We start from the raw sequence: 25,929 nt of genomic DNA, 5'->3' as shown, positions 1-25,929 counted from the left end.
GAGCCATCCAGGCACCCTGCCCCAACTGTGATTTTTGTTATAATGGGATCCCACCTATAAATATTCTTCATAATATGTAATTTAAATCTTATTAGTTTACATGCTTTTTGCAAAATAAATGTTCAGTAATGTTAACAATTTTGAGTTTAAAAAAGCTTCCTACTTAAATTTTTTATCTGAACAAGAAGTTGAAATGGACATACAAATGACCAACAGACACATGACAAGATGCTCAACAACTCTCATCATCAGGGAAATGCAAATCAAAACTACAATGAGATATCATCTCATACCTGTCAGAACGGCTAAAATCAAAAACACAAGAAACAAGTGTTGGGGAGGATGTTTAAAAAAAAGGCGGGGAACCCTCATGCACTGCTGGTGGGAACGAAAACTGGTGCAGCCACTGTGGAAAACAGTATGGGGGTTCCTCAAAAAGTTAAAAATAGAACTACCCTACAATCCAGTAATTGCACTACTGGTATTAATCCAAAAAATACAAAAAACACTGATTAAAAGGGATACATACACCCCTATGGTTTTATTGTAGCATTGTCTACAATAGCCAAACTATGGAAGTAGCCCAAGTGTCCTTCAACAGATGAATGGATAAAGAAGATATGGTATATATAAACGATGGAATATTACTCAGCCATAAAGAATGAAATCTTGCCATTTGCAACAACATGGATGGAGTTACAGAGTATAATGCTAAGCATAATAAGTCAGAGAAAGACATACCATATGATCTCACTCATCTGTGGAATTTAAGAAATAAAACAAACAGAGACAAAAAACCAGACTCTTTAACTATAGAGAACAAACTGATGGTTACCAGAGGGGAGGTGAGGGGGCATGGGTGAAATAGGTGATGGGGATTAAGAGCGTACTTATCATGATGAGCCCTGAGTAATGTTCAGAACTGCTGAATCACTAATACCATACACCTGAGACTAGTATAACACTGTATGTTAACTATGCTGGGATTAAAATAAAAAATTTAATTAAAAAAATACTTTATGCTGAGAGGAAAAAAGTCAGATGTAAAAAAAAAAAGAAAGAACATAAACTGTGTAATTACATTTATATGAAAGGTAAGAACAAGCAAAACTAATCTACAATGGTAGAAAGCAGATCAGTGGTTGCCTGACTTCAGGGGAGGGGGAAACTGACTGCCAAGGGGTACAAGGAAACTTCTGTATTTGTCAAAATTCATTTAACTGTACACTTAAAATGCAGAAATTTTAAGTTCTACCTCAATAAAGTGGGCTAAACATAATTTCTGTGATTATGCTTTAACAAATTAGGAGAATTAAGAACATCATGGACAGAAAGTACTTTAAACTTCTTTAGGAAAAGCTGTATAAATTCAAGAGTAACATTTAAAAATGTAAGTAAGTAGCTAGAATAAGTGCCCAGTTACCCCAGTGCTTCAGCAACGGTGGAATACTAAAGTAGCAGTCACGCACCAGAAAGCTAAAAACCCACGAAGAAAATATTCACATAGGGAAAAAGAATCATCCAAGATGCAAAGGACTTCAAAAATTACCTCAAAGAGCAGAGCCTGGGCTTTCTGTTCTGGCAGTAAGCGCAGTCCCGCTGTTGCCTTCAGGACCACTGGGGTTCTCTTCCAGTGACTTCGGGGTATTGAGTCTTTCGCCACCTCTAAGAGTCCTTGAACAGTCTCAGCACCCTTCAAAAGAGATGACCTACTCATCCAGTGAAAGTCATTTAGGGGCACTTGTCTCTTCCCTCAGCATGTTCTGGGGTATTAAGAGTGAGGCAGCAGAGGGCTCCATGCACACTCTGCTCTGTAGAAGAAACCCAGAGAAGTAGGCTTCTTTGAAGGAAAATCCATTTAATTTTGATTGAGTAATAACAAAAATGATTCTGTCATAGCATGGTCATTTTAACTGACTGTTATTTTGTGCCTCATAAATTAGCTTTAGGCCAGAAAGTTGGGTACAGTGAAGAAAACACTGGATGTGGACTTAGAAAGACTTGTTTGTTAGCCCTGTGGCTTAACACAGGGGCTTGGTTTCCTCCCTATATATATATGAGGTAGATACACCTCATAACACTACAAAACTGCTGAGCGCGTTAGATGAGGCAGAGTGCGTATACCTGCCACACAAACGCTGGGGTGGCTGTCGTGCTACGGTTTTTACAGTCTCTGTAAGGACAGAACACATCAGGTTCACATGTGCATCACCTGCACCTACACACACAGTACACAGTAGATACTAAATTTATGAAATTAAAAACCATTATTTCAAATCCACTGTTTCCCTGAGTGAACATCTGACAACACGCTGCCTCTAAATTATTATAATTATTAGCTACCACAACACAATCTTCTCTACATGTCAAATCAGTTTCTGATAACGTAGTTGCTTTCAACAGCTCCTAATTTTCTGATGTATTTACCATTTCAGAACAGTGAACTGAGAAAATAGACATCTTCTCAGTTCTTCAAGTTCAAGCCATTTTCTTCTTAGGTTATATTTTTAAGTAATCTTTACACAGAACATGGGGCTTGAACCCACAACCCTGAGATCAAGAGTTGCATGTTCTACCGGCTGAGCCAGCCAGGTGCCCCAGGACATTCCCCGCCCCCCCCGCTCCCCCCGCCCCCCGCCAAGCTATTTTTAATATAAGGTTTTCCTTTGGTTAATGATTATGCTTGTAACACGGAACAATACCTTTACATTTGCTACCAAAGTTCAATATTCTGGTCTCTGACACACTGGGTGTAGCATGTCATGGGTGCTCAAATGTGAAATATAGTCACAACAAAACTCTTCATTCATCCTCTAATAACCAAAGATTTTTGTTTTCATAAGTTCTTGCCTAATTTCTAGAGTATAGGCATGCATGGTCTGTCCTAGATCAGGGTACTTTGAAACGAAGTTCATCGGGTCTATGTTGCCTCAACTGCCATGTTTATACCTCACACTCTATAGAACTCCATGTCCATCTTCTTTTTTTTTTTTTTTTTAAGATTTTATTTATGTATTTGACACAGAGAGAGCACAAGCAAGGAGAGCAGCAGGCAGAGGGAGAGGGAGAGGGAGAAGCAGACTCCCTGCTGAGCAGGGAGCCCGATGCGGGGCTCGATCCCAGGATCCTGGGATCATGACCTGAGCCGAAGGCAGCGGCTTAACCAACTGAGCCACCCAGACGCCCCTCCATGTCCATCTTCTGCATCTACATTAATCAATGCAGTTGACAGCTTCAACTCAAAATCTTAAACAGTAAATACAAAGGGAACAATCTCTTAAAAGATGGCATCATCCCTGCATGTCCACAATCTATTCTAACTTCCTTCTGCCCAAGCCCTAGTGAGCTTGGGGTGTATAATTTCTGTTATCCAGTATAGCTGAGGAGAGAAAACTGATCTTACACATAGCCTCAATATCACTAGTGAACAGCATGAGGTATTTAACAGCAGCTGTGTGGTAAAGTTATCAAAGCATTAAGAATCTAAACATCTAATTGTAAAAAACTCACCTGCTTAGGTTGATCTACAAAAGCAGAAAGTCCTGGCTTCACAGATTCAAAAATTTCCCCTTCCAGAATTGGAAGCTGTCCTATTTTGTCCGTGGAACAAAACAGAAGAGAGACGGCTAATTACCAAAAGTTAGGCTGCTTTTGATAGGGGGCTCTGTATCATATGACCCACGAGATCAACCTGGTATTCCTCCAAGCCATCCCAAGTAATCCAACCTGTAAGGAGTGGCTTGCAGGAGGAGTACTGGGTAGGGGGAGAGAAGACGACGGGCAATTCTTGAGAGTCCCTCTGGCATTTCTCGGGGTGGATACCTAGCTCCTACTGCTGCCCCTAGGCTCTATACGTAACTTGAGAACACTGGAAATTCAGAAAAAGTTAATCTTCAAGGTCCCTTCATCTCCTTCTCCAAGGATGGCAGTGATCCTCTCTCATGACCACTTCCAATATTCTCAATATTCTGGACCCTGGAGCATCAACTAACTTTAGAGAAAAGGACAAATTACAGCTATACTTCTTGGACATATGGGTTTCAGACTACAGGCAACCCAGATCTAATTTCACACTGAATTAAACCATATGTTCAATTATAGCCCAAAATCTTTTCTGAGGAAAGACATTCAGTAGCTGTAAGTTACCATAATTCATATCGCATTCTCTCAGCACATTTGTTTCTGGAAGGAGATGCTGAAGTGTGGATTAATAGGCACTGGTAAGGGTACCAGTTACACTTACCTGGTATTTTCTGCACAAAGGTGTAAACATGAATTCGTGTTCCAGTGCTCCCTGCATCGAACATAATTCCATACAATGTGCTGGCACTGACATTGATGGGGCACATGGAAGACAGGAAGACACCTTCAAACCAAGTCTGCTGGTCTCTGTGGAAGACAGTGCTACAAACACAGGAGGCCACCAGCATGAAAAAGGCTGCCCCCCAGGTAGTGGCCATTCTCTTCCCAAGGTGTGGTGAGTCTAGGCTTTTGCTGCAGAAGCAATGTTGTTCATATACCTGCAGTGGCTTATAGGACAAAGAAACACATGGTTAGACTAACTGGTCTTTTGTTTATACCTGTAAAGGAAGAAACACCCACTGCAGAAATCCCACCCCTTCCCCCAAGGTGCTCCTTCTCTATTTTTCCTAACCAGCATAACAAGCTAGACCAGGGTAACACAGGCTCCTAGCACCTTTTTCTGAAGAGTATCTTGTTGCAAAAGGAAAATGGGATTTAAAATATATTTCCCCCTTCTCTGCTTTCAGTTGTACGGTAGATCTCTCTTCTCAAGGCCTTCTCTGCCACCCTGCTCTTATTGTTGAGTCTAACTGACTCCTTTTCCATTTTGACAATTTTGTCTTTAGATCATATACTAACCCTCTCTCCCTCCCTCTTTCCCTCTCTTTTGTCTTTTCTGGTTGATATAAGATGTTCTAATTTCTGAATTAAAGTCATAAAGTTACAAAGAAGTTATAAAGTCACTAGCATTGGGGTATCTACAGCCTTCAAAACTCAGGCTATTGGACCGCTACCTGTGACCAATAATACTGCCAGTGGCTTGTACATACAATCACATTTTAGGGACATCAGCTTAATTTAAAAACACTTAAACAGACCATTGTGGGCTTGTTTGGGGTTTTTTTTAGTTTATTTATTTATTTAAGTAATCTCTACACTGAACATGGTGCTTGACCTCACAACCCACAGATCAAGAGCTGCATGCTCCTCCAACTGAGCCAGCCAGGCTCCCGGACCATTATGGTTTTAAAAAACATCCTTCACAGGTTTCAGGCCATGTTATCCCAGTAAGAACTTAAGGCAGATGGGGACACCTGGCTGGTTCAGTCAGTTAAGCATCCGACTCTTGATTTCAGCTCAGGTCATGATCTCAGGGTTGTGAGACTGGGCCCAGCATCAGGCCCCACGTCTGGTGTGGAGCCTGCTTAGGATTCTCTCCCTCCCCCTGTACCCTCTCTCTAAAAAAAAAAAAAAAAAGACCGCCTAGGTGGTTCAGTTGGTTAAGTGTCTGCCTTTGGCTCAGGTCATGATCCCAGGGTTCTGGGATCAAGTCCCACATCAGGCTCCTTGCTCAGCTAGAGCCTCCTTCTCCCTCTGCCTGCAGCTCCCCCTGCTTGTGTTCTCTCTCTCTATGTCTGACAAATAAATAAATAAGATCTTTAAAAAAAAAAAAAGACAAAAACAAGAACAACAACAAAAACCCAAAAAAACACTTAAGGCAGATGGGCAAAGTAAGCCAGAGAGGTTCACTGACTTGCTGAAAGTCATAAAGCAGGTCAATGGTGAAATCTTGATTAGAAATCAGTCTTCATTCTTGCCAACGTTTCTTTTTTCTCTGATTTCAAAAGCCTCCCTTATGGCAAGTTACTGCCTATATTTCTTAATATGTTCTTAGCAAAGACAAAAATCTTAGCATTAGTGCTCAGTTTTATTTTAGATCTGTGTATTATAGTCGGTTGGATAAAAATGATGCTGAAAACCTAGAGTAGGGTTACATGAAAAAATGTCTCCTGGATGAGCTATATTGTCTTTGCTCCAGGCTTCATTTTCTCCTGGTATTCATAAAGAATGCCATAACAATCCTCTAACATTTAAGGCTTCCTTAACTGCCCTTTATGTACTTTGCTCAAAACAGTTTTGAGTGTCCTGTTCCAGCTTTCATCTCTGTACTTCTCCCTATGTAAGTAGCTGGTTAATCAAGATCTAATTCCAAAATTCCCATTGTCCAGTCCCTTTATTTCTAACAGAATAACTGAGTATATCTGGAATACAGATTGAGGATTCTCATTCTCAAGTTTGTTGACCTCCTAGGGTTCATTTTATCAAAATGTCTCTCTTCCCAAAGGTGACATATTGTATAAAATTATGTAAATTGAAGTTAACTGCATTTGGAGTTTGAACTATTTAAAATAACTACAGTAGTTCTGAGGTACCGAAAGGCAGAGTTAGAATGATCAGTTTGAACACAATTCAAGGCTGGACTTCTACTTGATAGTTAAGAATAAAGGTTTTGGCTAGGGAGAAGAAACAACCAAAAACCTTTTATAGTCTCAAAGGAAACTTTATCCCAGGTAAACAATACTGAAATAGGGCAACTGCTTGGCCAGATTCATACTCACATCTTAAATCACTCCCTTTGGCTGATTCTTTTACAGCAAACAGGCTAGTCATGTAGATCAATCTAAATAATTGAAAACAAAAACAACCCTTTCAGATTCTCTGCGTATTAATGGACCCTTGCCCTGTCCAGGGCTCAAGCCATATCCAGCCCTTGGTCCCTTTTTTCCCTCAGAAAGAACAGTTAGGGGCTTTCCAGTCACCAGCCTTCCTCTACCTCTGTGACTAATTGCATAGAAGCTTTGCCGGGCTCACTCATATTTTCTCTATTATTGTGGTTTCTGAAAAACCTCTCAGGCTTCGATTTCCATTAAGCAAACATTTGTTTTTCTTCCAAAAGAGATTTCAAGGGGGAAAAAATGCATGCTAGGTATCTGTTTTCATGGCGTGAAAAAGTGCAGAGTCATACCAGGTGCTCAGTGTAAACAAACAGTAGATTTTAGAGAAAGCAAAGGATGAAAACATCCAATAACCCCTTCTGCTTTCAATCCCTACCTTCTAACACCATTTCCAATCTCATTTTTCTTTTAAGATTCGCTAAGAATGGTACTAGAAAGGCTTACAATTTAGAGTATATAGAACGGCATCCTTTTTCATGTGACCCCAGCCTGCAAAGCTTGCTCATTTTGTTAGTCTTTGCTCAGATGTCATCTTGAGACTTTCCCTGTCTATCCTATTTAAAACTGCAACCCACCTGGCCACATGCACATCTTCCACCTTCCTTCCCCGTTTATTTTTTTCTTTTCTTTTTTTAAGATTTTATTTTTTTATTTGACAGAGTGAGAGAGTACAAGCAAGGGGAACAGCAGAGGGAGAGAGAGGGGGAGAAGCAGACTCCCCGCCAAGCAGGGAGCCCAACGCGGGGCTCGATCCCAGGACCCTGGGATCATGACCTGAGCCGAAGGCAGGCGCTTAACCATCTGAGCCACCCAGGCGCCCCCCTGTTTATTTTTTTCCATAGCACTTTCCATCTTCTGTATAATTTATTACTTCAGTGTTTTTTTTTTGTTTTGTTTTGTTTTCAGATTCCCTGCTCCCTGCCATGCTCATGTGAGCTATCTATGGGTGGGAATTTTTGTTTGTTGTATACACTGATGTGTTCCTGGCATTGGAACAGTGCTAGCACACAGTAGGTGTTGAATAAATACTCTGAAAGGATGAACAGTGATCCAGTAACTCAGGCACGGGATCTTATCCATTTAACAAGAATATAATAGCTGACTTCTTTCCAACAGGAGATTAATTACCTACCCATTGGAAGATCACGATTCCAAACTTCCAAGGCAGGATTGTTTCTCCAATGTGTCAATTATATGTTTCATATGCTACTCAAAATAATGCAGCTAGTCAAGTTTACTTTCTGTAGACTGGGGAGTATACACATCAGTATACTTAAATTCACTCCTTTCCGAACTGGTCTTCTCAACATCCCTTGCTCACTTTCGCCTATTCACCCCAACAAAGCCCCCTCTTCAATTTTTTTGAGACCTTGGTGCCAGCTAGTGTTTGTCACTGTTCTCATTTCCTTCTAAGGTCTTTTCAATATATCTTTGTCTCTATAGTAAACACTAATACTCCCTAGGCAGTCTCCCTAGAGCTTCACACTCTGGATTCCCTTCTTCCCTGTCACCCAGAGACAGACCACAATCCCACAGAACCTGGGCCCCATTTGGGTGCTCACCTGCTCATATCTGCCTGTTTCCCATGAATCCTTGCTGTCACTGCTGGTTGCCTTTTGCTCTTTGTTCCTATTTCAGCCCTTCTGAATCAAGCTAGCTTCATGAGCCACATTCACCTTTGTGCTAGTTTGCAACTAACTACGTGGCATTTTGTTAACTCATTCCCTTCTTGATCCTTCACTCCTCCCTTAGCCACTTTTTTTTCTGGGTATACATGATTGTCTGGTTCATCTACTTTTATGATAGTTAAGTGCCAACTAGTAGCATTATTGCTAGGGCCAAAGTTGCTCAGGAGCTGAATTCTGTGTTTTTACACAGGACAGTGATTACCTAGTGTTTTTATATTATTAAATAACATTATATTTACAATTATGAAATATGTAACTATGTCATAATGTTATTAATTCCTTACTATTTCATGTTTTTACAACCTTAGCCCAAGAGTAGGAAAGTTAATTGCACTCCTTGATGGCTTCTATCCTTGTGATGAATTTAGAAAGTTGGGTATTAAATTGTCTAATTAACAAGCATTTACTGAATGTCTAATGTACACCAGACACTGTGCTAGTTTCTAGATACAAAAGAGGAATCAGATACAGGTCCAGCTCTTGGGGCTTCAGCTTACTAGAAGAAACAGACAAGTAAACCAACAGCTATAATGTACATACTGTGGTAAGTTCTCTTATGGGAATATGCAGAATATTATAGGAATGGACCTAAGAGGAAAGTAACTCATCTCAGAAGGGGAAGCATGGAGGTAGAAAGGGAGAGGAAGGCTCCTTAAGGGATAAGAGGCCTAAGCTGGGTCCTAAATCAGAGGTAGGAATTAACCTGGTGAAGTGACACAAGGAAAACCCTGAGAACTTTAAGTATCAAATAGATGGAGTATAGAGGACCAGAATAGAGCACAAGTGTGAGAAAGGACCCGTAGGTACTGAATCAGATTTCAAAAAGAGTGGACTTGTTTTCGTTAAACAGTTCCATGGCGACCCCTGTTATTTAAATTTTTCTATTCCCTCCCAAAACAAATATTAGTATTGACTGACCTGAATAAAATGACACAGTATTTCTCAACAGTTTAAAATAATGGAATGGGACAGGTGACTAGAAAATTCCACCAGGAAGTCTTAGGGAAGCTCCCACTGCCAATTCTCCTGAGCTCCACGAGAAGCTAGCTTTAATGAAGTTAAAAATTAAACATAATGCAAGTTTAAAATGTAACCAGAATGAAAATTTTAAACAATAAGCTGAACTACAGAAATGGATTAGCTAAACCACCCAGAGCCTAAGTTAGTCAAGCAGAGCAAAACCACGACTGATCTAATTAGTTAAGTCTGAAATAGATTCAGCACAGTAAGCAATGCCTCATTTGGGAATATAAGTTGGGACCTAAATACCCAATACTAGGGGCCAGAGCTCTGGAACACTTTGCTATCTGAAGGCTGTCTAAGGTGAGGGTATATGGTATCTTTTGTACTCCCAAACTCAAGTACTGAGCCTGGAACATGTTAGACATCAGTAAATTTCTCATGAATAGACTTGCTACAACTGAGCTAATAATATCTGCAGACAAAAGCATCAGGGAAGGGGGTACCACCTTTCCCAGCATCTTACCATGACAATGTATCACATACCCAGCTCCCCATCCCCCTCCAAACCAGCTCATGGATAGGAGTGGTACTCCAGGAATCCTATTTATTCACATATCATTCATTTAGCCATTCCAGAAATTATCAGTTGCTCAGTGCTACTTACAAGTATGGCATGCAAAAGATGAATCATCTTAGACCTGCCCTTTAAGAGACTACAGTAAACAGGAAAAAAAAAGAATACATGTCCAATAACAACCCCTGTAGAGTTAAAATGTGACAAGTAGCTCAGTTACCATGCTCTGAAACTTCAAAGCAGGGAGAGATTATGTCCAGCTGGAATAACTGAGAAGGCTTTGTGAAAGAAGTGGCATTTGAAGAGGGTCCTGAGAAGGGGCATTAAGACAGGAGCGGAGTGCTTTTCAGGAAACAATGATTCAAGACATGGAGGTAGAAAAGGGATGGAGGCCTCTGGGGAATAGTGAACACATCAGTTTGACTGACTGTGATAGGAAATAAAGTTGGAAAGGCAAAGTCAGGTCAGACAGTACAGCACACCAAATACTCAGCTGAGTTTAGACTAAACTCTGCAGGGAATGGGAAGCCACTGAAGATTTTGAGCAACGGAGTGTCACAAATATGAATCTGGCCGTTAGATGTAAGACTGAAGTGGGGGGGCGCCTGGGTGGCTCAGTCGGTTGGGCAACTGCCTTCGGCTCAGGTCATGATCCTGGAGTCCTGGGATTGAGTCCCGCATCGGGCTCCCTGCTCAGCGGGGGGTCTGCTTCTCCCTCTGACCCTCCTCCCTCTCACGCTGTCTCTCATTCTCTCTCTCGCAAATAAATAAAATCTTTAAAAAAAAGACTGAAGTGGGGAGCCTTAGTAGGCTCCATTCCAGTGTCCAATTCTACAAACATTCACTGATGCCCACTAAGTGCTAGGTGCTCAAGAAGTAAATGTGAATAAACAGATGTTTTTATCCAAGATGCTCAGTCTGCAGAGGTGACAGACATAGACACAAATAACCACACCTTCTTAAGTTAATCATAAAAACACCAGAGGAGCCCAAAGCCTTAAAGGACTAACTCTACCTACAGGATTAGGAAAGGCATCATGAGATGATATTTGAACTAATCATGAAAAATGAACAGAACTACATAAATAATACAGACATGTGAATAAAGACCAGAGGGACTATAAAAAGATGAAAAGAAATAGGTGTATTATGGATGGTTTGATTTCACTTTTTGATTTCCTCAAAAATTTTTGTCATATGGATTTCAGAAACAAAACAAAAACAAAAAGTAGACTATAGGGGAAGAGTATAGAAGAGAGGGTTAGTATTTAATGCAGAGGAAAGACTGTGGCCAAAGGAACACAATTTGAGGTAATAGTAATAGCAGCTAAGACCTTAATACTTCCCAAGCAGTATGTTAAGTATTTTATATGCATTATCTTGTTTAATCTTATAAAACCATTCTGTGAGGTAGGTTCTATTTATTAACATCCCCATTCTAGAAACGAGAAAACTGAGGCATAAGAAGCTAGGTAAGATGGGGATTAACATAAGAATAAAAAAAAAATTAAAAAAAAAAAAAAAAAAAAAAGAAGCTAGGTAAGACCACATAGTAGAAAGCGAAAAGAGCCAGAAATCAAACTCAGATGGTCTAATTCCAGAGCCCACAGTTTTAATCAGTAGATCACCCAGAAGGGTCATCTAGAATGACTCTAGAGAAAAATGGATATGGGGGTGGGAGGAGAAGGTAGAGCAGAGAAGAATGATCAGAGATGAAGCTGGAAAGTTAGACCGGCATCAACATGCAGAAGTCTTACAGTAGTTTGATCTCCTTTCTATATACAACCAAGAACTTTTGATCTGTTTCCTGCTGGTTCTATCTTCATTACATTCCCAGAATCTGACCATTTCTGGTCACTCATTGCCACCACTTTGGCCCAAGCCACCATCATCTCTCCTGTGATTTACTCTAATATTGTCTTAATACATCTCTGCTTTTACTCTCACTCCCCTAGAGTCTATTTTTAACAAGCAACCAAAATAATCCTTTTAAAATACGTTACAGAATGTCTCTCCTCTGTAAAATCCAGTAATGGCTTCCCATTTCCCCCAGAGTAGCAAGATTCCAGCAACAGCTTTCACGGATCCACTTGCTCTGCTTCCCTCCCCATGACCTCTGACCTTATCTAAGTTTTCACCTTACTCACTCCCCCCAACACTGACGTCTGCGTGCATGTCAAACATGCTCCTGCCTTAGGGCCTTGCTCTAGCTGTCCCCGCTGACTGAAACATACATCCACTTGATAAATTCCTGCAACTCCTTCAAATCATTGTTCAAATGCTACTTTCTTATTGAGACCTATCTTTAATACTAACCTCTCTCCCTCATGTGTCCCTTACCTCTGCCTGCTCTCTCAATACCCCTTACTCTGATCTTTTTCTTTTTTTATTGCACCTTATCACATTCTAACATATTAGATAGTTTATGTATTGTTTATTACCTGTGTTCCTCTGATAGAATATAAGCTCCTAGAGAGCAGGAATCTTTCTTTACTGATGTAGCCCAAGCACCTAGAAAAGTGTCCAAGTAGGTTCTCAATGGAAACTGACAACAGGAATAAACTGCAAAGTGACATAAAAAGGGAAAAATAGGGGCGCATGGGTGGCTCAGTTTGTTGAGCAGCTGCCTTCAGCTCAGGTCATGATCCCGGGGTCCTGGGATCGAGCCCCGCATCGGGCTCCCTGTTCAACGGGGAGTCTGCTTCTCCCTCTCCCTCTGTTCCTCCCCCCTCCTCGTACTCTCTCTCTCAAATAAAATCTTTAAAAAAGGGGGGGAAATAATATATATTTGTATAAATAGATTTTAAGAGAATTAATGAATACCTAATCTAGTCCTATTGTTTTAGGAGAAACTATAATTTTATTTTTCTGAATCTATTAGTTCTATAGCTATATTCAATTTCTTTAATTCACACACTTTGTTAAAATTGCAATAAACTGAAGTAACTTAGCCCCCGCCCCAAATCTAAAGGATACTAAACATTATTTACATTGCCCAAGTTCTCTTCTATTTATCAAACCAATAAATATTTGGGATGCTGTACACTGTTACCTACTGCTGCACAACAAATAATCCCAAAACTTAGTTGCTTAAAACAATAAGATACACTTATTATCTCACAGTTTCTATGGTTCAGGAATTTAAGAGTGGCTTAATTGGAAAGTTCTGACTCAGGGTCTCTCATGATACTGGAGTCAAGATGCAGGCTGGGGCTACAGTCAACTGAAGGCTTGACTGAAGCTGAAAGCCCACCTCCAAAATGGCTCACTCAATGGCTGGTGAGCTGATGCTGGTTGTTGGAAGGAAGCCTCAGCTGCTTCCCAAGTGGACTCTCCAAAGAACCTTGAATATCTTTACATGGTGGCTGGCTCCTCCAGAGTGGGAAACCCAAGAGAGAGCAAGGTAGAAGCGGCTGTTTTTTTATGACTTAGCCCTGTAAGTCATACATTATTACTTCCCCCATATTCCATTGGTCCTATAGTCCAACCCTGAGGAAATGTGTGAGAGGATGGGCATGAATACCAAGAGGTGAGGATCAGTGGGGGCCATCTTAGAGGCTACTGCAAGTTATACCCAGTATTTGCATAATATTTTGTGTTCAGCTTTTTTTTTTTCAGTTTATACATTATTTCTATTAACGGAGCTTACACACTTCTTGTTTTAGGAACTACATGTTATTCCAATGAGATTAACTCTAAAAAATTAAAAACAGTATAGACTTTTAATTTCTCTGAAAATAATCATATCCCACCACTTGATGCTTTCCATTTTTTTTCTATTACAGTCCTGATTTTTTTTTTAGATTTAAAAAAAATTTTTATTTATTTATTTGACAGAGAGAGACACAGCAAGAGAAGGAACACAAGCAGGGGGTAGTGGGAGAGGGAGAAGCAGGCTTCCCGCTGAGCAGGAAGCCTGATGTGGGGGCTCGATCCCAGGACCCTGGGATCATGACCTGAGCCAAAGGCAGACACTTAATGACTGAGCCACCCAGGCACCCTCCTCCTGATATTTTTAAAAAAGATTTTATTTATTTATTTGAGAGTGAGCGAGTGAACATGAGTGTGGGGGAGGGGCAGAGGGAGAGAATCTTAAGCAGACTCCACTCTGAGTGTGAAGCCTGATGTGGGGCTTGATCTCAGTACCCTGAGATCATGACCTGAGCCGAAACCAAGAGTCAGACGTTTAACCAACTGAGCCACCCAGGCACCCTGAGTCCCAATATTTTATTTAAGGAGAAGCATTAAAGTCAGAAAAACTACAACTCATACAATATCCTGCTTGTTCCTAGGGTGAAAGGAATGTAAATACTTCAAAAACGTCAGATATATTTAGGAAAGAGTAGGGAGAAAATAAATGAGTCACTATATTTGTTACAATTATAAGCATCCATTAATAACTGAATAATAAACCGAACAGTGAAATGAAATGCTAAATCAAGGAAGGTATAGAGTGAAAATATTTATATTAACAGAATAGCAACTTTCTTCATGCTATATATAGAAAGAAAATGTCCAATCAGACAACAGTAGTATTAATACTTAGGTACCGAAGAGATATTTGGTAGAAAGGGAGAAGACTGACAACTGGCACAGATATGAAAACCACTGAAAAACTCTGTAACAAGCATTTTTCTTTTTTTTTTTTTTTAAAGATTTTATTTATTCATCTGAGAGAGAGAGAATGAGAAGAGGAGGGAGGGTCAGAGGGAGAAATAGACTCCCTGCCTAGCAGGGAGCCCGATGCGGGACTCGATCCAGGGACTCTAGGATCATGACCTGAGCCGAAGGCAGTCGCTTAACCAACTGAGCCACCCAGGCGCCCGCATTTTTCAATCATCAACAAAATAAAATAGAATTATTAAATAATCAACTTGTTTTAGAACGCTGCCAAAGAGCTGTAATAAGACTTATAAGCATGGAAACTATAAGGGGAGAGATTGAATGGGAAGAACTTCCCAACGGTAGTTGTTGTTGCGCTGGTGGTGAGGAGAGGATTCTTGCCCCAAGGGCCCAGCTCAAGTCTGACTACATTGTCCCTGGTGGATTCACAAATCAGAAGGCTGGTTGAATGAGATCTCTTTTAAGGTCTCTCCAACCCTAAGAGCAAACACCCCCAATAAAGGAATTAGAATTGATACATTGGTAGTTAACAACAAATATAAAATCTTCCCTATAAACAGATCACTTCTTTCTGTACTTTATTCCATTTTAATCAAAACATCATTAGGCAAGTGTCAAAAAGGCCGATTCTATACAATGAAACCATTTGGGTGTTATACCAAAATGAGATCAGGCAGTGCCTGACTTCATTCTTCATTGTTTCAGGCTTGACTTAGCTACAGTACCCACTGCCTGGGGAAAGCTGCTGCTCTTGCTGCCCCTCTCTTCACAAGGCACAAGGCCTTTTCCTACCCATCCATTAAGAGTGAAAAACCTTTAGACAGGAAGCTACTACCAGTCAGGAGAGGGTTAATATTGCTCCAGTGAGCAAATATAATAAAAACCTAAGGTGATAAACTATTTCTGCCTTCAAACCCATATCCATTGTGGGAGGCATTTATGTGCAGAAGAGTAATTACAAGGATCAATGCCCTTTGTCACTGTTTACACTGGAATCTGTGGGAAGAGAAGTGAAAACCTATTTTCTCTTTCTTGATATCAAATGAAAAGTATCTACTGCTTCAAATATGTTATATCAAAATGACAAAATGAGAAAGACTGAAATATTACGATGATACCTGATATATAAAGGAATAGGGCTGCCACATAAGTACCTTTCTTCAAATGTGTCTAAGATGCTTCCCCTTTAAATAATGTAACATTTTTATTTTAACAATGTTGGCTACAAATATTTCTAAAGTGACTTATGATTCAGGGTCATGATTATGATCATCAGTTATATTTTTCTGCAAACCTGGGATGCCTCTAAGGGCTACAGGGTTCTATAGGACTGTTTGCCTGTCTGCCATCAAATGGTCCCAGATTGCTATGCTTTTTGAGCTAGTCTTCCCTGACATCATGCTGTGTATCACTGATGAGTGTTGTTATATACAGAATTCCTTCAATAAGCTGCCATCACGGTAATTTTTTTAAATCTTTAAAATCAATGGGATGTAAATCAGAAAGCCATAATTATTAGATTTTTATGTCAACTCATGCAAATGAGAGCCTCTCCAAAATGATAAGGGTTGTAGACCTTGAGACAGGTCTTTTAGTGGCTCAGAGATTGAGCTCTCAGGAATAAGAAAGCAGAATGTGGGGGCGCCTGGGTGGCTCAGTCGTTAAGCGTCTGCCTTCGGCTCAGGTCATGATCTCAGGGTCCTGGGATCGAGCCCCGCATCGGGCTCCCTGCTAGGCGGGAAGCCTGCTTCTCCCTCTCCCACTCCCCCTGCTTGTGTTCCCTCTCTCGCTGTGCCTCTCTGTCAAATAAATAAATAAAATCTTTAAAAAAAAAAAAAAAAAAAAAAGAAAGCAGAATGTGCAGAAATCTGACCTATGGAAAAGTGGGGTATTATTTTATATTGGCTACTTACCAATATTTTCTTTTTCTTCCGGGCATTCCCCTTTCTTTCCTTCAACTAATGTGCCATTTTTTCAACCTATAGAAGATGGACATGGATAATCATAAGAGCAAAGTTCTCTCTTTTCTCTCTTGTCAGTAAGCTTATTTTTGAGGTGATAATTTTTTTTCATATTCATTTCTAATCTGCTCAATCTTTGGAAACCAGATCACCACGCTCATCTCCTGACTTGCAGTCTAGTACTCTCGGGCTCTTTCTCCTTTTCCATACTTTCTTCTCATTCAAACTACGAATATAGCCACTCTTACAAAATCACTTGTTTATAAAACCAGCAACAGCAAAGGGAGGCAAGTCACACTCCCTCTAAAAGCTAGTGTATATTTTGTATAAATGTATGTGTGTAAATGTATGGGGGGCAGTGACTAAGGAGCTGATCCATAAACAAAGTGGATAAAATCTAGTTTATGCACTTAGTGGGTTTTTTTTTTTTTTTTTTTTTTTTTTGCTGTAAAGAACTCCTCTAATAAGATGTGTGTTCCACAGTGTGATCAAGAGGGGCCATTTACTATTACATGTATGAGTGCATGGTTAAAAGGGACCAAGCCAATCCTAGTCCAAGGTACATATCCACAACAACTGAAGATAAGGACTCAAAAAAATATTTCTACACCGATGTTCATTACAGCATTATTCACAACAACCAGAGGTGGAAACAACTGAAGTGTCCATCAATAGATATGCAACAAAATATGATACATATATTCAATAAATATTATTCAGCTATAAAAAGGAATGAAGTTCTGGTGTGCCTAGCTGGCTCAGCTGGAAGAGCATGTGACTCCTGATCTCAGGGTCATGAGTTCAAGCCCCACATTGGAGACTGTGTAAATTAAAAAAAGAACAGAAATGAAGTTCTAACACATGCTACAGTATGGATGAACCTTGAAAACATTACGCTAAGTGAAATAAGCTGGATACAAAAAGATATATATGATTCCACTTACATGAAATGTCTAGAATAGGTAAATTCATAGAGACAGAAAGTAGATTAGAGGTTAGCAGGGGGTAGGGGAGTAGAGGAGAATGGGAGTTATTGCTTAACAGGTGCAGAGTTTCTGTTTGAGGTGATGACAGAGTTTTGGAAATAGATAGTAGTGATGGTTATAAAACAGTGAATATAATTAATACTATTGAACTGTACACTTAGAATGGTTAAAATGGCAATTTTTATGTTATATATTTTACCACAGTAAAACATTTTTTTAAAAAGCAGATGCATGGGGTTACCTGGGTGGCTCAGTAGGTTGAGCGTCAAACTCTTGATTTCAGCTCAGAGTTGTGAGATTGAGCCCTGAATCAGGCTCCATGCTCAGCAGGGAGTCTGCTTGAGATTCTTTTTCCCTCTCCCTCTACCCCCCTCCACCCCACTCGCATGTAAGTAAATAAATAAATAAATCTTAAAAAAAAAAAAAAAAGGCAAGCAGATGGGGGCACCTGGCTGGCTTAGTCAGTCGAGCATGTGACTCTTGATCTCGTGGTTATGAGTTCAAACCCCACACTGGGCATACAGCTTACTTCAAAAAAAAAAAAAAGAAAGAAAGAAAGAAAGAAAGAAAGTGCAGATGGAACCAAATGTAAGATCCTAAGAGGAAAAACTTTGGCTATGATTTTTTTTTTTTTAAGATTTTATTTATTCATTTGAGACAGAGAGAGAGAGAGAGCATGAGCAGTGGGAGAGGCAGAAGCAGGCTTCCCGCTGAGCCAGGAGCCCGATGTGGGGCTCGATCCCAGGACCCCGGGATCATGACCTGAGCCAAAGGCAGACGCCCAACCATCTGAGCCACCCAGGCACCCCTATGATTTCAATAAAACAAAAGTCATGGCAACATTTCATCCTTTGGATATCTCACCCGTACACAGCCAATTACGATTTAAATTCTGAAGGGTAGTACTGATACTCAGAAAATATCTTTAAGCATTTGAATATATACAGTATCTTCCATTCTCCCAGAAAGTTAAACCTACCTATGCAACATAAATCTGAAAATTATACATCCAAGAGAGGATTCAAACAAGGTTAGAAATTCTAACTACACGGCCCCCAAAGCAAACATTTTCAAGACATTTTGTTAACTACAACTTAAACACCTTCCCAGTATGCCCTTGGAAACCAAGAATGCAATGAGTGATATCTACCTCTAAGCATGCAATCTTGACAGTTCTATTAAGTTTTCTTTTTTTTTTTTTAAAGATTTTATTTATTTATTTGAGAGAGCGAGAATGAGAGAGAGTACATGAGAGGGGGGAGGGTCAGAGGGAGAAGCAGGCTCCTCGCTGAGCAGGGAGCCCGATGCGGGACTCGATCCCGGGACTCCAGGATCATGACCTGAGCCGAAGGCAGTTGCCTAACCAACTGAGCCACCCAAGCGCCCCTAAGTTTTTTTTTAAAAATTTTTTTCTTTTCTTTTTTTTTATTAAGTTCAATTAGCCAACATATAATACATCAGTTTTTGATGTAGTGCTCAATTAAGTTTTCCTTTTAAAAACACTTAATATTGTGTGTTATGTCAATACACTGAACTCAAAACAAAAGACACTTCAAACTGGCATCTCCAAATGCCCCCTTTCCTTGGCACCCTTGCCCCCCACACACAGAGAGGCTAAATGGATTCTCTTATTTCCTGTTCATGTTAGTAGCATCACAGATTTCCTAATTCACAACTCAAAATCCTCACCATCTTTGAATTCTCCACTCTCATACCTTCTATATTCCAATCTGTTATCAAGAACCAGTGATTTTTCCTTTGTAATATCTTTCCCATCTCTTTCTCCTTCTTTCCTCCCTAGTACCCCTGTTAATATCTAAATTCTGGCCATTATTACTTCAGACTTGGGACTGTTACAGCTTCTTAACTGGTCTTCCAATTACCAATGTCTCTATTCTCATATCTATACATCACTATTTTCAACATTTTCCCACTAGATTTTAACCCACAGCATGTCAGGAATTCATTTATCTTTGAACACTGTACAACCTGGCATATATGTTTAATTAATCAATGTCTGTTGAATGAATGAATACATAAATCAGCTCACTCTCGTTAAAACTTTCACAAGGGTGCCTGGGTGGCTCAGTTGGTTAAGCGACTGCCTTCGGCTCAGGTCATGATCCTGGAGTCCCGGGATCGAGTCCCACGTCGGGCTCCCTGCTCAGCAGGGAGTCTGCTTCTCCCTCGGACCCTCCCCCCGTCATGTACTCTCTCTCTCTCTCATTCTCGCTCTCTCAAATAAATAAATAAAATCTTAAAAAAAATAAAAAGTCAAAAAAAAATAAAACTTTCACAAATTGGGGCACCTGGGTGTCTCAGTTGGTTAAGGTCATGATCTCAGGGTTGTGAGACTGAGTCCCATGTACGGCTCCCCACTCAGCGGGAAGTCTGCTTGAGATTCTCTCCCTCTCCCCCCTGCTCATTTTCTCTAAAATAAATAAATAAATCTTAAAAAAAAAAGGGGGGGGCGCCTGGGTAGCTCAGTCAGTTGGGCATCTGCCTTCGGCTGGGGTCATGATCCTGGTGTCCTGGGATCGAGCCCTGCATGGGGCTCCCTGCTCAGTGGGGAGTCTGCTTCTCCCTCTCACTGTGCCCCTCCCCCTGCTTGTGCACTCTCTCTGTCTCTCTGATTTGCTCTCTCTCTCTAATGAATAAATAAAATCTTTAGAAAAATAAAATAAAACTTTCATCAATTTTCCACTGTTCATAACAGAAGGTACAAACTCAAAGACCTACATACTTACTGGGGCCAAGCAGGAAATAGAAGTCAGTAAAGGTGTAAACCCACAGGAAGTGGTGGAGACTATGGCAAGCTAGAGAGGACATAGGCCATCTGAACGGGCAGTTGCTCGCTGCTGCCACAAACTGCCGCCATGATGAACTACAGGCTCCGTATTGCCAGGTCTTCTGGTTTTTTCAAGATAAGCTGAAAGCACAGATTTCTGTGTGGAATCTGGTTTTTAAACAGTGACAACTAATTCCACTTAAAAATTTTTAAAAACCCGGGGCGCCTGGGTGGCTCAGTCATTGAGCGTCTGCCTTCGGCTCAGGTCATGATCCCAGGGTCCTGGGATCGAGTCCCGCATCAGGCTCTCTGCTCAGCGGGGAGCCTGCTTCTCCCTCTCCTACTCTGCCTGCTTGTGTTCCCTCTCTCACTGTCTCTCTCTGTCAAATAAATAAATAAAATCTTTAAAAAAAAAAAATTTTTAAAAACCCAAAAGCCACTGTGCAGGCCTGGCAAAACACTATGGGTCAAATCCAGCCTTCAAGTTACAAGTTGGCGTCTCTGCTCTGTAGGATAAAAGACAAACTCCCTGCCTCACATTTGAAGTCCTTCACTGTGAATTCCCAGGCTACCTTACCAAAGTTTTTTGCCCACTACTTTCATACAAGAACCCTCTCCTCTAGTCTAGCAATTCTCAAACTTTAGGATGTATCAGAACCACCTGGAGGACTTGTTAAAACATAGGTTGGTGGGCCTCACTGCCAGCATCCTGATTCAGCAGGTCTCCAGGGGGGCCTGAGAATCTCCATTTCTAGTTTGTAACAAGTTCCCAGGTGATGCTGATGCCACTGGTCCATGGACCACACTTTGGGAACTACTGCTCTAGTTAAAAATCTCCTTGTCTCAAACACACACTGAATTTTGCTCACATGATTCTACCTTTCCAGAAAGTCTTCCCTCTTCCTTTCAGCCCACCTTCTGTAAACTTTCTCTATAAGAGCCTTTCATGTCCCCAAATTCCTGCAGCACTTACAACACCATCTTCCCTTTATCCATCACTGCTTGGTGTTTTTTATTAACTGTTAGTACCTCGGTGCCAATGAAGTTGTGTATTCTCACAGATCAATGCTCAGGTCAGTACCTCATATACCTGACTATAAGCCACTTGAAGGCTGGTACTCCTCAAGCTGTCAGGTAGCATGGTATACAGTTGGTACTCACTAAACTTTTTTTTTTAAAGATGTATTTATTTATTTTAAAGAGAGAGAGAGAACGAATGAGCAAGAGAGGGGGGCAGAGGGAGAAGGAGAGAAGCAGACAGTGGGGAGCCAGATGTGGGGCTCAATCTTACGACCCTGAGATCATAGCCTGAACCAAAATCAAGGGTCAGACACTTAACTGAATGAGCCAGCCAGGTGCCCCCTCACTAAACATTTCTTAAATGAACATCTGCCAGATCCATGAAATCAAAGTGCAGATAAGTGGGACTGAAATTTGCATGTGTAATTTTTCTTAGAGAACTTGTAGTCCTGTGTAATGGCTTTGTCAGAATAGGCAACTAATAAAAATGGAATACTTTGCAAATAAATTGCCAGTAGTAATAATTATCTTATTTTGTATAAAAATAAAACAGTCAGGGGCGCCTGGGTGGCTCAATCGTTAAGCATCTGCCTTTGGCTCAGGTCATGATCCCGGGGTCCTGGGATCGAGCCCTGCATCGGACTCCTTGCTCAGGGGAAAGCTGCTTCTCCATCTCCCACTCCCCCTGCTTGTGTTCCTTCTCTCTATGTCTCTGTCTCTGTCAAATAAATAAAATCTTAAAAAAAAAAAAAGTCAATGTTAAAAAACAACAACAACAATCCTAGTTTTAAAATTGATAACAGTAAACCCTTGATCTCCAGGATTTCTTATCCCTTGCAGGGATGTGACCTAGTCAATATCACAATATAATACCTATTTAATAGAATTCTGTATTTGTACCACGGGCAATAAAAAAGTAAGATGAAAGTAACTGACTCCCCATGATACTTGGAAACACAAATCAGTCCCTTCAGATACAGTTTGGATAATACATTTATGCATGATTCTAAATGCTTTATGAAAACCAAATCAAAAGCTCTCCACCTACACTCTTCCATCTATAGAGTTCCATCTACTATCAGGTGATTTCAAGGATGATTTATGAGTAGAAACTTTGAGTCTCCAGGCAAAACAAGAATAAAGCCACAGATGACTTTACAGAGTAAACCCAAATTGGGAACTACTAGAAGAGAAAATTAGAAATACTATATATTTTGAAAAACAAAACAAAACAAGACCAGGAAATACTATATATTTTGATACGTAGTCCTAAGTTGTTTGGCTTTTTGAACAACTTTACACTTGATATTACAATCAACAGGACAAGAGAAAAGTCATCATTTGATAAGGACAGAGAATCCAATTCAGAAAGAAAACACCAACAAAACCCACCCAGAAACATATGAAGTACATTTAGAGCTTTAAGCTAGCACAGATGTTACCTTCTATCAGGTTCCTTGTCCTACCTACCAGGACCATAATGATCTTGTCTGCATGAGGATTCAGCCAAGACATTCCCACATTTCTATGTTGACCGGGAACTATGCAAACTGTAGAAAAAACAATTGTAAAGCCAAGTCAACAAAACACTAACTGGTTTATTCCAAGTTTTAAAAGCATTAGCATTCTAGGGGCACCTGGGTGGCTCAGTCGTTAAGATTCTGCCTTGGGCTCAGGTCCATGATCCCAGGGTCCTGGGATCGAGCCCCGCGTCGGGCTCCCTGCTCCGCGGGAAGCCTGCTTCTCCCTCTCCCACTCCCCCTGCTTGTGTTCCCTCTCTTGCTCTCTCTCTGTCAAATAAATAAATAAATAAATCTTTTTAAAAAAAGGCATTAGCATTCTAAAAAATAAAACAAAGCATATTTATTCAGCAAGATAATCCTGAAACTTCACAGTAAACCTACCTACCAGAAATTATGGAAGGAAATGTTACCAGATGAATTGCTAAATAGCAACTGCCTACTTTACTACTATCGGTATCATCAGATGTTTCTTACTAACAGATGACTGAATAATATCCAGTTCTTTGGCAGAGAATGTGGAGGTTCAGAAGACTGCAAATTCTAGAACCACCTCTACTATAGTATAAATATGGGCATTTCTCTTAGCCATAGTCATATCACAGCAGTTTTAACTACAAACTTATGGTAAATAAAAATGTTGTATGATTTTAAAAAACTATAAAGTATATGTAATTTAAAGTATTATGTGTATATTAAGAAATAATCTTGTTACAATCAAATTTTCATGTTTATAAATGAGTCTATAGGCCTGTGTTCAAACAAGGAAAGTCTTGAACTGACCTTCATATTATACAATAACCAATTTTTAGAATTCCAAATATACAGCCTGTATAGAAGATGCCCTAACCTCTCTTTTCTGCAAGTTATCAATAGGATGCACTTTCAGAACCTCAGACAAAAATTAATCCTAACTTTATGGATATTATCAGAGGAAATTCCTTCAGTGTATGGACCCACCAGAGTGTGACATACAAATAGAGGGAAAATTTGCACCAGAAATACAGTAAGCCACCAGAGGGAAGGGGTTGGAGGGTTGGGCAAAACAGGTGAAGGGGAATAGGAGATGCAGGCTTCTAGCTGTGTAATTGATGTGGGAAACAAAGGCAAAATAAAAAAATTAAATTTCCTTACTATTTAAAGCCCAATGACAAGTCCTTGGAACAGGCAGAGTGATGTTCCTCTAGGAACTCAGCTGCCTTGATGTTAGTACTTTGGTAAGGGCAAAAGGAAACCTTAGCCCGACCCCCCGGGATCCTGTGGTCTATTTTAATATATAAAAATTCCTTTGGAAACTTTTTATCTCTACTTCCCCACCAAGATATATGTTGGCAATCAACCCCCAAGCATATGGCCCACTGATACACATCTGAAGGGTCTCATGACTAAGGGTTTACTAGACAGTAATAAATGACCTTTTCCTAATAATAGCTAGCCCCCTCAAGCTCCTGGAAACCTTGCTTCCAAAATTCCTTAGAGACTTAAGCTATCCCTAACCCCCTCCCAACTTGAAAGTATATAATTGGCCACACCTCACAACCCCAGGGCAGCTTTTTCTGGCCACAGGTCCTGTCCCATGCTTTAATTAAACCACCTTTTTGCACCGAAGATGTCTCAAGAATTCTTTCTTGGCCGTTGGCTTTTAACCCCAACATTTCCCTACATCAGGATGAATAAATCATTGGAATAAAAGGGACTTAGGGAGTAAGTTAATGCATAGAAAATACAATGGTACTGTAATAGCATTTTACACGGTAGTTACACTTGTGGTGAGCATAGCAGAACCTATAGAGAAGGTGAATCACTATGTTGTACAACTGAAACTAATATAACACTGAATCAACTCTACTCAAAAAAAAAGGGGGGGTAAGCTAAAATCACGCTAACACACGCTGTGTCTAAAAAGATTTTCAGCGCTCATTAACAAATCAGCATGTTCCCTCTAGCCACAGAATTCATAAACAGAAGCTACACAACTGGAGGGAAAAAAAAAAGGAAGGGGACATCAGGACAAAGACCTCGAGAAATGGAGAGGGAAGATGTACAATGTTTTTAAAGAAACATTAAATTCAGGGGTGCTTGGGTGGCTCAGTCGTTAAGCATCTGCCTTTGGCTAAGGTCATGAGCCCAGGGTCCTGGGATCGATCCCCGCATCGGGCTCCCTGCTCCGCGGGAGGCCTGCTCCTCCCTCTCCCACTCCCCCTGCTTGTGTTCCCTCTCTGTCTCTGTCAAATAAATAAAATCTTAAAAAAAAAAAACACCTTAATTCAATTTGAAATGTAGGATAACGCATAGCAGAGCTTCAGTCACAAGTTTCCTAGGCACTGTCTTGGCACCCTGAATTCCCGATCGTCCTCAATGACTAACTCTCACAGACTGAAGGCATAATCACAGAGCTCCTCCTCTGAAAAAGAACAACACTTTTGAATACCCCTTTTCACAAATGTGCTCAGGAAAAAACAAAACAAAATAAAAAACAAAACACCAAAAGGCCGAAGTTCCAACTGTATGCAACTTGCACAAAAAGGGGCTGCGGACGAGACAGGTATCAATAAATGGGAATCCGGGGCCGTTTTGGGCGGGCAGCGTCGGACACACGGGACAGAACGGGGCCGAGGGCCTGACCCCAGAGCTCTCTCCTCGTGGCCCTGCCGCCTTTCCCACCCCAGGTGACAACACTTTTCTCCTCGTCGGAGCCTCTCCGACCCCAGCTGACAGGACTTTTCTCGGACGCCCGCACGCGCTCCCCAAACGAGGCTGCCAGCCTCACCGCCAACCACCGCCCTCGGAAAAGTCCTCCACGGCCTCATCAAAAAGTGTTGAGCCTGGCAAGTCCGTTGAATGCTTCATCCCTTACAGAATTAGCCAGAGTTAGAAGCTAGGAGAGGGAGAAGGAAACCAAAAGAGGGCAGTTTCGGGAGAGGACGAGACGGAGCACGGCGGCCTCGGCCACGCTGGCTGCGGCGTGAGGCCAAGGGGTGGACGCGATGGCAAGGAGGGGGAAACGCTGCAAAGCCGGCGCGGGGTGGCGCACCGACGCCCGCGGCG

At 40.9% G+C, this 25,929-nt stretch overlaps 1 protein-coding gene across 1 annotated transcript in view; it reads right to left on the bottom strand.

Annotated features, from left to right (window-relative positions):
- Positions 1 to 16,541, bottom strand: part of ENTPD5 (ectonucleoside triphosphate diphosphohydrolase 5 (inactive)) — a 30,109-nt gene extending 13,568 nt beyond the window's left edge. The window contains exons 1-5 of the mRNA XM_021679553.2: positions 16,520 to 16,541; positions 7,891 to 7,964; positions 4,244 to 4,529; positions 3,511 to 3,590; positions 1,550 to 1,693 (exon numbers count right to left, since the gene is read on the bottom strand). Of these exons, the coding sequence (XP_021535228.1) occupies positions 1,550 to 1,693; positions 3,511 to 3,590; positions 4,244 to 4,460 (441 nt within the window). The 5' untranslated portion in view covers positions 4,461 to 4,529; positions 7,891 to 7,964; positions 16,520 to 16,541. The remainder of the gene's footprint in view (positions 1 to 1,549; positions 1,694 to 3,510; positions 3,591 to 4,243; positions 4,530 to 7,890; positions 7,965 to 16,519) is intronic.
- Between the last annotated feature and the right edge of the window lie 9,388 nt (positions 16,542 to 25,929).

Source organism: Neomonachus schauinslandi, chromosome 9 (genome assembly GCF_002201575.2).
Source record: "Neomonachus schauinslandi chromosome 9, ASM220157v2, whole genome shotgun sequence".
NCBI lineage: Eukaryota > Metazoa > Chordata > Mammalia > Carnivora > Phocidae > Neomonachus > Neomonachus schauinslandi.
Note: the sequence above shows the minus strand (reverse complement) of the source record. Positions and strands in the feature narration are given on the sequence as shown.